Source organism: Rhyacophila brunnea, unplaced genomic scaffold, assembly GCF_057557595.1.
Source record: "Rhyacophila brunnea isolate RB1 unplaced genomic scaffold, BYU_Rbru_1.0 scaffold_13, whole genome shotgun sequence".
NCBI lineage: Eukaryota > Metazoa > Arthropoda > Insecta > Trichoptera > Rhyacophilidae > Rhyacophila > Rhyacophila brunnea.
This window is the reverse complement of record NW_028232785.1, coordinates 25,580,992-25,596,283: the sequence shown is the minus strand read 5'-3', so window position 1 is coordinate 25,596,283 and position 15,292 is coordinate 25,580,992. Positions and strand designations below refer to the sequence as shown.

Genomic DNA, 15,292 nt, shown 5'->3' with positions numbered 1-15,292 from the left:
CATGCAACGCAATCCGGATGAATTTTTTCGTCGCTTTGTGACTGTAGATGAAACATGGATACACCACTATACTCCCGAGACGAAAGAACAGTCAAAGCAGTGGATTGCGAAGGCAAACCATGTCCAAAGAAGGCGAAAACCGTAAAATCAGCTGGTAAGGTTATGGCTACTGTATTTTGGGATGCACGTGAAATTATTTTCGTTGACTATTTGGAAAAAGAAAAAACAATAACAGGGGATTATTATGCATCTTTATTGGACCAGCTAAAAAACAAAATTGAAGAAAAACGGCCTCATTTAAACAGGAAAAAAATCCTCTTTCATTAGGACAATGCCCGTGTTCACACATGTTTACGATCAATGGCTAAAATTGAAGAATTGAAGTTCGAATTGGTCGACCACCCACCGTATTCGCCAGATTTAGCCCCCAGTGACTTTTTCCTTTTCCCAAACTTAAAAAAATGGCTAAGTGGACAACGTTTTTTTTCAAATGAAGAAGTCATCGATCGGACAAATGCTTATTTTGAGGACCTTCCGAAAACTTATTTTTCTGACGGTTTAAAAAAAATTGAGAAACGTCTAACCAAGTGTATTGAGCTCCAAGGAAATTATGTCTAGAAATAAAAAAAAAATACAAAAATAAAACCTGTTTTAATGCTTTTTTCTAAGGAATTATTGACCCACCCTCGTATTAACAGATTTTGTTTTAAAGAGAAATTGATGTTAGCCGCTTGCTCAATCTATTAGGTCTATACTCTGACTCCAAACACAAATTGAAAAACAATATGTGCCAGGCGCAGGATTCGAACTTGGGACCCACGACCTTTTAGGCCGACACTTAAGACGTTCGGCCATCGTCAACCGGTATTTTAATAACTCACATATAATACATATGTCTAAATTATACCTATATATTTTTTAAATATATTTTAGCTCAATCTACGCATCTAAATAATACGAAGTAGGTATATCATTTTTATAATAATATAGTTATGTTGTTGTATTTAGTAAAATCGACATCAATAGAAGGGCACCGATCAATTCTGGAAATTTGGCCACTTCCGTGTTATCTTTATTTTACAAAACATCAGCCTAGTGTTCCCAGATCGTGGAAAATTTTAGTAGTTCTAAGCAAAAATAGTGAAATGAATATTTCGTCCTAAAATGACAAAATTATAAAAAAATCCCAAATTTTCATTATAATTGTCTACTAAACTTTATACTTATAAATTAATAAATGCCCAAATCTGTACGCCATTCCTTTTCATTTATATAACACACTGTACCTACCTACTATCTTTTCGATGACCGTCTGATTGCTCATTTTACCGGTAAGTATTAGCCTAAGTAACAAATCGTGATATGCTGAGATTAACTTACCTATGAATACATTCATTACATATCGTCGCCTCAATACTACAACTGGATAACTTGGTTTTCACTGCTTTGAGATTAATATTGAATATGATTCTTCATTTCCTTATCTATGAAATGGTAAAACTAGGTACCTATGTCAGAAGGTAATAGGAACTGCATCAATTTTGTGTTTGAAAATATAAGTTAACTTTAAAACTGTAAATGGATTAAACAAATACAATATTTTTCATTTTATTTGTTCACAATTAGACAAAATCCAATTTTTCCTTTTTATTTTAAATAATAATAACCTAGATTTATGTTAAATCAAGTGAATTGTAAATTTCATTTTTCCAACAATGACCAAAAATTAGAGTTATCTAGTTGTAGAATTAAGGTGCCGATATATAAATATATATATATTCATTTCAAAACCAAATCTAATAACATTAGAAATATAAAAAAGTGCACACCAAGTTACGGGAAGCTGCTACTCTGTTTATTTTATCGTGTCAACGCCTAAAGGCCTAATTACACCAGCAAACTCGTAGACTCAACCAGATTGAACTTGAATTGAACTTGAAAAAATTAAAAGACAATAATTACACGGAACGATTCAGCTATCAACTCGATGGTAATACATTAAATAACAAACCAATCTATTGGTCAGCTTGGCGGCAATACCAAACAGTCTTTTTTTGCCCTACCTTTTCTTTTAACTGAGACCTTGTGAGGTTTGAGAGGTGGACCTCGGTTTCCTGACCAATATTTCTGGAGTTGGGTCCTATGAGTACCTACATTAATGCTCTTTCCCACAAGTAATGTAAAGTAGGTATTGAACTGTTGAATTTACATTTACCTACGCTTTTCAAACAAGTCTTTCGAGCGAAAACAGTTAAGAAAAACCCTCTTCACCTCCATATTGTCTTTATGGGTCCAACAAACAAAAAGTTCATCCTTTAACGGGATGTTCGGCATGAAATTATGATATTGTGGTGATCATTTTATAGCATCAAAGATATTCGCCCAGTTCCTAGGGGGTATACCCTTTTTTCTATTTTCTATAAGTTTAGCACTCACCTGGGCTCTGAGCCTGAGTCTCATTCTGATGTACATTCTAAAGCTACCTAGTTTAACTCAAGGTTTTCAAACATTCTTTTACCTCTACCGTTAAACCCTGGAAGGGATCCCACGGGGTCAGAGTACCGCCGGCCGCATCCGCTGTGGAAGAGGTAACTGTAATTAATGAGTGGGGAGGGAATGGATCATCAGGATTTGGAGAGTCAGGGGGCATCAACTTGTGACGGGGCCTTGCTTAATTGCGCTTGTACTTATATTTTTTTTTTTGTTGGAAAATAGTGTAGGTCTCTTGTTAGGCCTTTCTGTCACAACAGGTATTCAAGGTCTCTCTGTATTTAGTTATGGTTACGGCAATGTCGATTCCATGGAGTTTTGCAGGCTTTTGTGAGGCTTCTCTAATTATGTTGTTACTTTAAATACCAATTATTGGACAAAACATTTAGACAAGTAACGGGTTGTTGATTGTATTTACTAGGATATTATCAGGACAGGCACCCTTTCATTACATCAACGTTAAATTTGAGTTGTTACCTATGTCAAACGTAAGAGAGGAAACGCCTCTTGCGGCCACACTTGGAAGCTCAATTTTAACTCGGATATCGGTACCTACCTACGTTCTCGATTATACCTAGCGATAAGACTTCAGGGAACGACTCAAAAGCATTCATGATCACGGCAGTCGGTTGGCTTGAAATTTTGCCAATGTATCCACGGTGGCCGCGCGGCTTAAGCGATCGACTATCACGCCGTGGGTTCCAGGTTCGAAGCCTGGGTCTGGCAAGTACACATATTGTTTTTCAATTTGTGTGTGAGTCAGGGTATGGACCTAATAGGTTGAGCAAGTGGCTGGCATCCATTTGTCGTAAAAAAAAAACAAAATCTGTTAATACAAACCTCTACTCCGTGGAGGCCCATATGATCCTATTAGGATCGTACATGGTCGGAAAGAAAAAAAAATTGAGTTCAACGGAGGTTGTGTTATGATAGGATGTTTGTATACCGGTAGCTCAATTGGTAAAGCACATTGGCGCTAATCTAGCGATTACAGTTTCAAGTCCTGTCGGGCGCTGTATTTTTATCAAAAGATGTATGTCCAATATAAGGAATGTAACATTCTCAAATATTGTAGGTAAATAATAATCTAGTTGAATAAAAGGAATAGTTTATTAATATTTGGTATTGGTTCATTGTTTTGAGATTTTTAATCAATGTATTTTAAACATATTAATATCTTTACTAACGAATGCTACATTTTTATCTATTATAATTTAATGACTTAAAAATATTTTAATAGAATCAAGGTGAAAACAATCTATCTTATTTAGGTATGGTCCCAATATTTAAGCTCGATTTCATATAAATAAAAAGGATTTCAAGTTATACACATTTATATTTTATATATAAATCTTTCTTTTTAAAATAGATATGAAAAAAATTTAAATTATGAATTAGTTAAAAATCTAAGCGCTGAAAATTTAAAAAATTAATATAACCATTAAAATAATGTAATATTAACGTAACCTTTGTACCAAATATGTGACATATTCACATTTTTTTTTACAATTGTAAGTTTATCTTTGACTAAAAAAAATCTTTTTAATGTTTTCAGAGACATATTCATTATTTAATACAGTTGAAATTGTATATTATCAACAAAAAAAAATCTCAAATTGCAAGCTTCGTATTTTTCCGCTAGGTTCTCTGTTGGGATATATGATCCCCTTAATAAATATCATAGTTTTTCAGCAGTGACGTCCCGTGGGGGTAGGCAGATTGATCGTCGCTTGGGGGCGGTAGTTACTCGAATGGCGGCAAATCGAGGAGAATCATTTGGAATATATAGAAATAGCTACCTTAACTCATTTAGTGCTGACAACGCGACTGGCGAGTTTGCATTAGTTGGCCATTAGATATAATTAACATGATATTTTAATGTGGTAATTAATGGTAATTAATTAGTAATTATCTGGTCAGGAGTAAATGTGTCTTAGTAATAACGAATAACGACTAGACAATGCGTGGATTCTGCAAATGATGCGAACCGAACGAAATATAATTATTTACTGGTTTACTACCGTTGCCCTTCGACGTCCTTGATGTCCAGAAACGACACGGGTAGATTTGCGAATAATTAGTCTGATATTTTGTTAGTAATGGATCCATACATAACATTTAATAGATACTGCACTCATTAAAGGATGATAAAAATACTGTATAAGAAACGGGGCGGCATTTTGGCGCTGCCTAAGGCGGCATTTTATCTAGGGACGTCACTGTTTTCCAGGTAGGTAAGTAGCAGAAAAAACTACATCAAATACTACAAAAAAATTAATATATTCTACTATGAAATAAATTAAAAATACAACACAAGACAAACAGTACAAATTCATACAACATTCACAGTATATTGTTTTTAAATGTACCCAATTGAAAGCTACGACTAAACGAAAAATTAAATAAGCAAACACAATATTATCTAATAGGGTAATTGACAGACTGTGTTACAGTTATTGACAGAGATGTGTAAGTATAAAGTTTGTATAAGTAAAACTGTGTTTAAAATAATGCAAAAGAGTATAATTTTATCAGATGAGGGGCTGTTAGACAACCTGTTAGTTTTCGTATGCCATGTGCGATCCGACAAAAATACTGCACACTTTTTCAGTCATATTTATTTATTTCTGTTCAATTAAGAAGAGTTTTTTTTAAATTCATTATGCCCTGCCTAAGCCAAACCATAGTCAATAGAAATATTCTTCTATCTATAAAATATTAAAAAATTTAATGGTTTAATGGCATATTTAAAATTATTTTACAGATAAAGGAATATTGTTTTACTATTATCTACTAATTAGGCAAGGTTTAATTGAATTTTAACTAACAAAGACTATCTACAGTATAAGGGCAATGAAAACAAATACGTTTGACTGACAAATTTTAGTGTTCAGTATTTATGTTGGATCGTAACAGCCTAACTCCACTTTTTGCTACTGTGTCGTACAATTTACAATAAGCAAAATTTATAATATGATTAATTAGTATTAATTAAATTTACAGTTATTATAAGCTTATTAGTAAAAATCTATCGTCATGCATTTTAAATGATAAGACTGCTTGTATAGGGACAGTTTTACATTTACATGACTTTTAGCGAGTATTTGTGTCATTTTAGTGGTTTATCACGGTTTTGTATTTGAGGATGCATATGGACTCAGAGTTCGCTATCTAAATGGGTATGACTGGAGCAACATTCAACTCAATACGGAGTGTCTGGGAATGCCGCCTATTCGACGATTGCTTTCTGACTGTGCTGTTTTACGGTGGCGAATCATAGAACATTACGAACGCCCAGAGCAATCATATTCTGAGCTTCGAGAACAAATGTTTGCGACGGATACAGGGTGTGAGGTGGTATGACTTCAGAAGCAACTAGGAGACAATAGATTGCACCAAGCACCTTCTTATCACGTATATAATGGAGAGGCGACGTTGGACTTGGCTCGGCCACGTGCTGCGGTTGCCAGAACTTCACCTGGCTTGCCTATTCTTCAAGCCAACCGGAATCCGGCGTCCTGGAAGGCCGCTTAATACTATCTATTAGTGTATATAACGGAGCTACGGGATACTGGTTTGACCTGGAACGAAACAAAAAGGCTGGCGAGCGACAGAGATTCTTGGAGGCACCGCGTGGTGTCCATATGCTCCAACTAAGGGGTAGATATATACAATAGTTATATATAAGGTATAGACATTTATTGTAATTTTTAACATTATGTGCCATTTCATGCGTTTTAATTCACGTAGTTACGGACATTCATGTAAACAAACACTGGACTGTTGGGGTTTTTTGAGCAGTAAAGCCTCAATTACATTGAGCTTCTTTACGAGCTGTTTATTGGCGAATTTAAAAGCGGGCGATTCAGCTACTGCGATTTGATGATTACACACAAAACTTTCCATTCGCTGAGAAGCCACAAGCCAGCGAATATTTTGATGGAACGTAGTTCGTTTTTTTACCGGGAAGTTGGTACTGCGCTTTACTGCGCAGACGCAGTAGGCCCACACGCCGGCGTGTAACGTGTAAAGTTGACCGGCTTTCAACTTTTCTCGGTAGAGTGTTTACAACCTGCTTATTAGCTTATTCGATGATTACACTGGGCGACTTTACAGACAGATTGTAAATTCGCCAATAAACAGCTCGTAAAGAAGCTCAATGTAATTGAGGCTTAAATGTAGTCTTTGGAGCTTTTAGTTTACCATGTTGCACGTATTTAAATGAGCAAAGATCGCATTGATATGGTTTACATCTGAATGCATCCTTTTATTCTTCTTAAAGTGAGCGAATTGCACATATATAGTTATTTACGAGTGTGAATCATTTTATGTGCTTTAAGACGATTGGCACGGTTACATTTAAATGAACATACGTCGCACTCATATGGTTTTTCACCAGTATGTGTCATTTTATGTTTTTTTAAATGATCTAACTGTGTGAATTTTAACGAGCAGGCATCACATTGATATGGTTTTTCACCAGTATGTTTCATTTTATGTAATTTTAGATGCGCTAGTAGAATGGCTTTATACGGACAGACGTCGCAGTGAAATGGCTTTTCACCAGAATGTCTCATTTTATGTTTTTTCAGATGAGAAAGCTGGCTGCATTTATAAGAACATTCGTCGCATTGGAATGGTCTTTCGCCGGTATGTGTCATTTTATGTTTTTTTAGGGGGTCGGACTGCGTGAATTTTTTCGGGCACACGTCGCATTGGAATGGTTTTTCACCGGTGTGGGTCATTTTGTGTCTTTTGAGATGTTCTTTTCGCGAGAATTTGTAACAGCACACATCGCATTCATATGGTTTTTCGCCGGATACTTTCGTTTTCTGTATTTTGAGTGAGTCACTCTGCGACTTGTGTTTGTCGATAATTTCGTTTTTATCAAGTTTATCAGATGCCAATGTAGCCAGTGGAGTTTCACATGTATTGTGAATCAATCGGTCCATAGAAAACTGCAACAAAATAAACACTGTAGTATCCAGTACACAAAAATAAAAGAATTGTTTAAGGCTATACCTCAGCTGAGGCATGGTCTGAAAATATCGTGACTAGCAAATGACGCGAACCGAACGAAATATAATTTGTCATGAAAATTCAATATACGTCTTTTTTGTGTTATGTTTATTATTATATTCGTAATAATAATAGTATATTCATTGACATGTTTTCTTTTTCAAGTACTTACGGAACGTTTTTAAGTCATCTTTACACGATTTAAGAATATATTCATCCGACTCCATCACAAAAGAAATTGAGGTGCGAACAGGTCGACTAATGGCAACGCGGCCCAAATTTCGTTCCACATAGTGTTGAAAATTATTTGCCGTTTCATTTATGTACGCTCTTAATACAGTCCTACAAACTTATACGAAGGACGGTCAAAAATGGAACTACGAACAACCATATTGAAAACATCTTTCGGATGTCAAAATGTCCAGTTGCGAGTCTTTATTAGGTAGTTTTCGCTTGTGGCTCTCCCATCTATTCTTCACGTAAGTTTGTAGTTCTGTAATACATTTTACCAGTTGATATTATTGATATACCAGTTGATAATATACCATATTGATATTAAAAATTAGATTCCTAGAAAACTACTTATGGTCACACAAGTAAATACACCTAAAGTAATAATAATTCGCAAAACAATAACATTTATCATAAATAAGAAGAGATAATATATAATAATAATAATTATAGATCAGCTTTCGTGGTGCAGTGCGTAATGCGGTGTAATTTTATCTGGGAGGTCTGAGTTCGATTCCGGCGAGGTCACAATATATTTATGTGATTTTCTGAAAACCTGGGTGTTTGTGATTGTTTCACTTATATTACTAGATACACTACTGTCATTGGGCCCTTAGCCTGATGTTGTGTTATGAAGAATACATCGTTTAATTAATAACAGTCAATAAACGACGTATAATATCCACGTGTTATTGATTGTTCTGGATTTTCATCCACACGTTGATTCGCAACAACGATATTTTCAGCAGTACGTTTATGTTTTTGATGCGTTGTACTCTTACCGTCGTAAAAATTCATGTTTGAATCGAATTTTACAATTAAATTACGAATAGTAAACTCTGTAGGTGGACTATTTTGACAACTATATTTCACGTAATTCCCGAAACGTAGTTGTAAAAGAATCATTTAATATGTTGTAATACATTTGAACAATCTGTATACATTGTATAACTGTGTATATTTCCATGATGACCAAATAATACTGAACGCAAATGTCAATTTTAGTGAGAATCAGAAAAAATGGTTGTTATGACGATGGCGAATCATGGTACCTTTTACGAAGGCTCGCACCGCGATTTCCTAACTATCGACTCGTGTGTCAGCCGATGACATGACGTAATTGTCACGTCAGCCAATACACGCTCGAGGCATGCCGCCCAGCACACAGTGCTCACCATAGATATTATTATGATGAAACACCTATATGTGTATGGCGACAATGAATAATGCCACTGTCTGACCAGCGTTATTTTCTCGAATGCTATTATCACTCCGGTAGTACGTCACAATGATGTCATATGACGTCATGTCGATCGGGCGGCTTGCACTCGCAAGTTCTAACATAGGGCCCCAGAGCAACCGTATACTGAGCTTCGAGAACAGATTTTTGCGACGGATACTGGATGTGCGATGATTTTAGGAGTAACGAGGAGATAAGGAGGCGAGTGGAGTTGAGAGTAAAGAGGCGACGTGCTGCTGATGCCAGAAAAGAGCTTCAACCTGGCTTGTCTGTTCTTCAAACCAACCGGATTCCGGCGACCTGGAAGGCCGCTAAATACTATACATCAAGTGTATACGGCGGACATGGAACGATGTAAGAAGGCTGGCGAGCGACATGGATTCTTGGAGGGGCCTCGAGGTGTTCATATGCTCTAAGGGGCGGATATAGCCGAAGAAGATGACATTTAAAAAAAAAATCGGCGTGAGTACTTATGTACGCGCGTAACAAGTTATACTTCTTTGGAGTAACAAAACAAAAACAAAACTTGTGATAAACTAGATTCTTTGACTAGCTCTTAATTATCTTGTTAAATTACACACTCAAGAAAAAGGAACGTTTATTGGAACGCTGTTAGTTTATTTCTATACAATTTAACTTATATTACCTACTAAATTGTATAATTATTTATCGTTGTTTTTATTTTTAAAGTACCAACTGTCACTCTGACGTTTAATAGTTTGTTTACGCAAGGAATTGCAGATGGCCGACAATAATAAATTCGCTGTCTAGGCAACGGAACAATTCCTAACTATAATATTATACTATATAATCGTCACGATTGCAGTAACATACTGTGCGGTAAAGGTAGTGCGTTCGGCTGATAACCAAACAATCGGTGGTTCGAATCCAATCGAGTGCATTTTTTTTCGTGTGAAAAAATAAATTATGTATGTGTTACATGTCACACGCCAAAAATACACTGTGATCTGATCTCTCAAACGCGCCAAAAGAAATATAGCTTATATATTAAATATAATATATACATATAATTTAACTATAATAATAAAATTTATAGTATTAATTGGTAGGTAACCTTTAACAATAATTGAACGTACCTGATCCGAAGTTCTGTATTCGGTATTAGAACAGCTAGCCTGAGAATTTTCATAAGGGATCTGGTGCATTACATCTTCAACTAACTCTTCTTTGATACCGATTTCATCGTAATTAATCTCAGATTTGATTTTGGTTATACCTGTTGCTGAGCTCTGAAAATAACACCTCAATGTTAGTAAATGATTATTCAAATAAGCAACGCGTTGCGTTAAACCAGCGCAATCTTTAGATAAATAAAGCCTGAGAATATCTTTTTGCACAAACATCGAGTGGTCCATTTTTCCTATTGCTTAGCTTCTGATTTCAGATTTCTTCACATATTGATTCGCCCTTTCTCGTTTCAAGTTGAATTATACAAAAATTTTCAAATTAAATATATTAACTAACAGTGTTATTTGTAAATAATATACATTCCTGTTATTCACAAGTCAGACTTGTCCTTCACACAAAAACCGGTGGTAATATAGATTTCCAAAAAATAGGTAGCATTACATTATTCTAGAAGGTGTGTTAATGCTAGTGTATTATTTATCAATATGTAACTCATCTATCCAAATCAAACCATTCCCTCTGTGAACACGACGGACGCCTCAGTATGAGCACTGTATAGAAAAATGTTAGGCAGGGACAGGTCATCCTTAGACAACAATGAGAGGGCGGAAAAATTAGGACCAGTCGTTGTGAATGTATCGGCTTCTAATTGAGTCGGTAATGATTGAGCGCATCTCATTAATAACCATAGCCATCATCATCAGTACCCAGGGTAGATCCACTGTTGGATAAAGACCTCCGCTAGCTCCTTCCACTATGCCCAGTCCCTAGTTCGTTGCTGCCACGTACATCTACCGAACTTGATGAATCCGTCTATTCAGCGGGTTTGAGGGTGTCTTTGTGGGCGTTTAGTGCCCCTTGTTTAGTGAATGACGGCATTTTTCAAGTGGACATACAGTCGCCTAGCGAGATGTCTAGCACATTACCATTTTAGTTAATTAGCGACCTCTATCACATCGCGTACTCTTGCCTGCTTCCGTATCCATTGGTTTCTTTTGTGATCTTTAGACCTTTCTATGTCACGTTGCGCTACTGGTAATTTTTGGATTTCTCTTACAGAGTCCATGTTTAACATGCAAACGTGAGTGTTGGTAGCACACATTGGTTGAACACTACGCTTAACACAATCACTGATGACCTTTTAATTACAACATTTAAATAACATGTTAATAATATCTAATGGCCAAGTACACCAAACGCGCCAGTCGCGGTGTTAGCACTAAATGACACAAAGGGAGGTCACTTTTGATACTATCCAGGCGCCCAAGTGCACTCTACGACAGTTTGGTTATGCGAGTAGTCTCCTTATAATATACATACAAATAATATAATATTTGAACTATGGTGAAGGTAACAAGAAAACAAAATCGTCTATAATACATATATAGGTACTATACAACATTTATATAACATATTATTTCATTAATAATTTAATACATTAAGGGCCAAGATGCGCCACGTAGGTCAAAAAGAGTTTTATCGTATTTTCAGAGCATAAGCCTGGGCATTCCTTAAACGCTGTAGATAATCTGTTTATATAATTATGAAGCCTTATTATCCTTTATATTTATTTTAAACATTTAATGACTCCATACAGTATTTCTATTGTATAAAATAGTATTCTTTTAAAGCTCTTGATCAAATGTTTTAGAATATAGTCATATTTCGGTACATCCATGTGCACTGGTGTTAAGATATTTTAGATTTATAAAACCATTAGTAAGATTAATGTTAACATTTATAACATAACAAAAAAATATATTTATTATCTGTGATCCCAAATTTGACAATAATTAGGCATTTATTATTTAAAAAATGGGCACGATTAACACATTTGAAGATAATTCTAAAGATACAGATTATAAGCTGTCTTTGACCATTGAAATGTGATAAAACATCCTATGAATAATGATTGTTTTATATTAATTATTGACCTAAGAGTATGGTAGTATTTTTTTGAAATACGCCATTTCTATTGGCATTTTCCGGTGGTTAAGCTACAACATACGGCCGTAGCCATATATTAAATACGTGTATTAATTAAGGCTCCAAAAGGGAAGTACCAAAAAGTAGTATTGCCTGTAGTTACAAAATACCGAGTCATTGCAGTAAAATTGCATGAAGCAGATCTTTTGAAAAATCTAGTTTCACAGTTTGAAGCAATCACGGCAGCTTCCATAATTTTAGGTATTAGGAACTCGCGAGTATCAACACACCATTGTCAGCCATTTTACATTGAATGCCGTTGACCACTGCAGTGGTACTTACACCGTTATAAATAAAACACGCCAACGGACTTACAACGTGGAGAGGTTTAAATATTTTGCTGTATTTTTTTGACTTGCTTGAGGCACTTAGACCATAGTTGAAGTTATTGGCGTTGGTATGTAGAACATTTTCTTATAAAAATGTCAGTTTTTATTATTTTGGTACTTAGCGCCTTAATTAATACACGTTGACTTAATTAATACAATTGACAAACGATAACTGAAGTAACTGACCTAGGATACAATGTTTCGATAGAAGACCGCAATAGAATTAAAAATATGCTGTTAGGTAAATATATATTAGTTCTGAACTTACGTTATCATGGTGAGCCAGTCTTAGCGATTCTGTCGAATCATTGGCATTAATTACAATCGGTGAAATTGTCAAATAGTTTCCCTCTACTGCTATTGAAAAATTTCCAATTCGGTCTTCAGAATTTATAAATTCATCAGTGGAATCACTTTTTTCTTGTTTACTTATATAATTGACTTCGCCAATTGGCCCTCCCTGAGAATCGTCATCCTAAAAAAGAAATACCAGTCGTACTTAGGAAAAAGGTTATGCCGGCGCTCCATTGGCACGCAAGTCAGACGATTTACAGTCTTCGGACTTTTTTTTCGCGTGGAGCACCCCAGGTCTGCGGACTTTTTAATCCGCAGACCAGGCTCGTTGGATTTCAAACATGTTTGATATTTTACCTCCGAGTTGCCAGACTTCGACCGTCGATCGCAATGCAAATTTGATTTGACATTAATACGCAATCATTCGGACCGCAAAAAAATCTGTAATTGTTTTAAACATTTTCATTGATTTATTTGTTAATTTACACATTATAAAATGAGAGATTTACCAATTATTTTTTTATTTTTATTTATGAAATTCATAAAAGAAAACGTAAATCTTGTGTTGTTTTCACTGCTATATTATTTTACGCAAGTCTACATATAAATAACACAAAATTATAGGGTTATCAGAAGACATTACGATAATCGCAATTTTTGACTTTTGACAGCTCGACTTTTTTATTCGTTCATTGATCAGTAGCAGGGCATAGACAAATCGGACGATTTATTGTCCTCGGACTTTTGGCTCGCCAATGGAGCGCTGGCATTAGTCCTTTTTGGATTTAATCACCGCCATCTTTAAATTAATAAAGCCTGAGCATAACTTTTTGCACAAGCAACGAGTAGTCCACTTTTCAGCTGTCCAAATCAGATCCCTGATTGCTTGACATATTGATTGGCCCTTTCTCGTTTCTAATTAAATTATAAAAAATTCTCAAATCAAATATATTATTAAATTAAGTACCTACAAATTATATACATTCCTATTATTCATCAGCTGTCAAAGTCAGACTAGTCCTTCACACAAAAACCGGTGGTAATATCGATTTCCAAAAAAATATGTAGGTAACATTGATCTATGCATTACATTTTTGTAGAATGTGTGTTAATGCTGGTGTATTATTTATTATGTAACTTATCTATTCAAATCAAACCATTCCCTGTCTGGACACGACAGACGCGTCAGTATGAGCACTCTATAGAACAATGACAGAACATACATGGACGATAACGGGAGGGGCGGAAAAAGTAAGGCCAGTCGTTGTGAATGTATCGGCTTTCTACTTGAGTTGGCAACGATTTAATGCGATGGGAAGGGGCGCGGTGAATAACTACCACCACCATGGCCCCCACCAGGGGAAGGGGGGGGGGGCTGACTTACTAAGTTGATAGTACAAATTTCTCAATTGGCATTACCAGTGGCAGGTTGGTTCTGCACCGTGAGAGAATAAACAACTGATGTACTCTATTTCTAAGATAGTTATCAAGGACACACAAATCAACACTGCCCAGAATGGCAGAGTTCTCATTTACACCTCGTATAAGTCGAAAAAAATACGTAGCTAAATAAAGATTTCTTCTAAATTGCAGTTTGCAGTATGTGAGCATGCCTAAGGGAAAGTCAGTTTATTCCATGTAGGTAGAAAATTATAACAAATACCTTTTTCTGTCGGCGCATCGGCTTTTAGATCCGATAATCGTTAATTGAAAAATTGGAATTTTCATACATTATCACAAACTAAGATTATATGAGGTAATATTAGGTTGGGGTAGGTTAGACTAGATTTGGTTTGGTCGAAAAAGAAAGTTGTAAAATCTCATGGCCACCTCTGCGGCACATTTACCAAATATAATCTGAATAAATAAAGCAATGTTTAGTGTACCTTTTTTATGTCGATAACACTGTGATGTTCTTGTTTTACCAACACGTCATGTTGACTTTCGCCCCTGAAGTCTAACCGTTGATAAGCATCGACGCTGATTACCTTCTCCAATTCCTCAGACAACATGCCGTCGTTTGGTTCCGTTTTGATTTCCATTTTATGTGAATATCTGTTTATATATTATCAAATTACTCATTAACTGCACAACGTAGAATAATAATAGAATTGACACTTCGTGTTGCAATAAATAATTACCATAGACATTAGAAGACCACGGTCAGTGTTACCATCTTTTTTGACACCGAATTAATAAAGTACGCGTTGTCACCTCCTGTTGTTATAAATAGATAGAATTTTTGTTTCTCTCAAAAAATAAATGATAATTTGAGAAATTCCGTATTATCCGAAAGATGTACATCTTTTGCGCGTTTGGGAAATCAGATCAGAGTGTATTTTTATTATTGTAACACATACTTTATTTTTTCACACAAAAATTAACGCACTCGATTCTATTCGAACCACCGTTTGTTCGAACGCACTACCTTTACGCCACAGTATGATACTTTAATCGGTACGATTATACAGTAAAATATTATAGTTTACAATTATTGTTCCGTTACTTAGGCAGCAAATTTCTTATTATTGGTTATTTGCAATTCCTTGCGTAA

At 35.4% G+C, this 15,292-nt stretch overlaps 1 protein-coding gene across 1 annotated transcript; it reads right to left on the bottom strand.

Moving 5' to 3' along the window:
* Nucleotides 1-5,693: 5,693 nt before the first annotated feature.
* On the bottom strand, nucleotides 5,694-14,915 carry LOC147077057 (uncharacterized). Its single transcript, XM_085940683.1, has 4 exons — nucleotides 14,625-14,915; nucleotides 12,713-12,919; nucleotides 10,078-10,230; nucleotides 5,694-7,448 (listed from the first exon to the last, which is right to left on the bottom strand). Exons 1-4 carry the CDS (start codon nucleotides 14,778-14,780, stop codon nucleotides 6,795-6,797), a joined length of 1,170 nt encoding a protein of 389 aa, XP_085796809.1. The 5' UTR covers nucleotides 14,781-14,915; the 3' UTR covers nucleotides 5,694-6,794.
* Nucleotides 14,916-15,292: the final 377 nt, after the last annotated feature.

Bases quoted from the DNA above. Each gene is read 5' to 3' on its own strand.
- LOC147077057 (XM_085940683.1), bottom strand. From the start codon at position 14,780: ATGGAAATCAAAACGGAACCAAACGACGGCATGTTGTCTGAGGAATTG. The intron at 12,920-14,624 runs GTACACTAAACA...TTTCTTTTTTAG, and splicing joins GTGTTATCGACATAAAAAAG to GATGACGATTCTCAGGGAGG. The intron at 10,231-12,712 runs GTAAGTTCAGAA...TGTTATTTTCAG, and splicing joins GACTGGCTCACCATGATAAC to AGCTCAGCAACAGGTATAAC.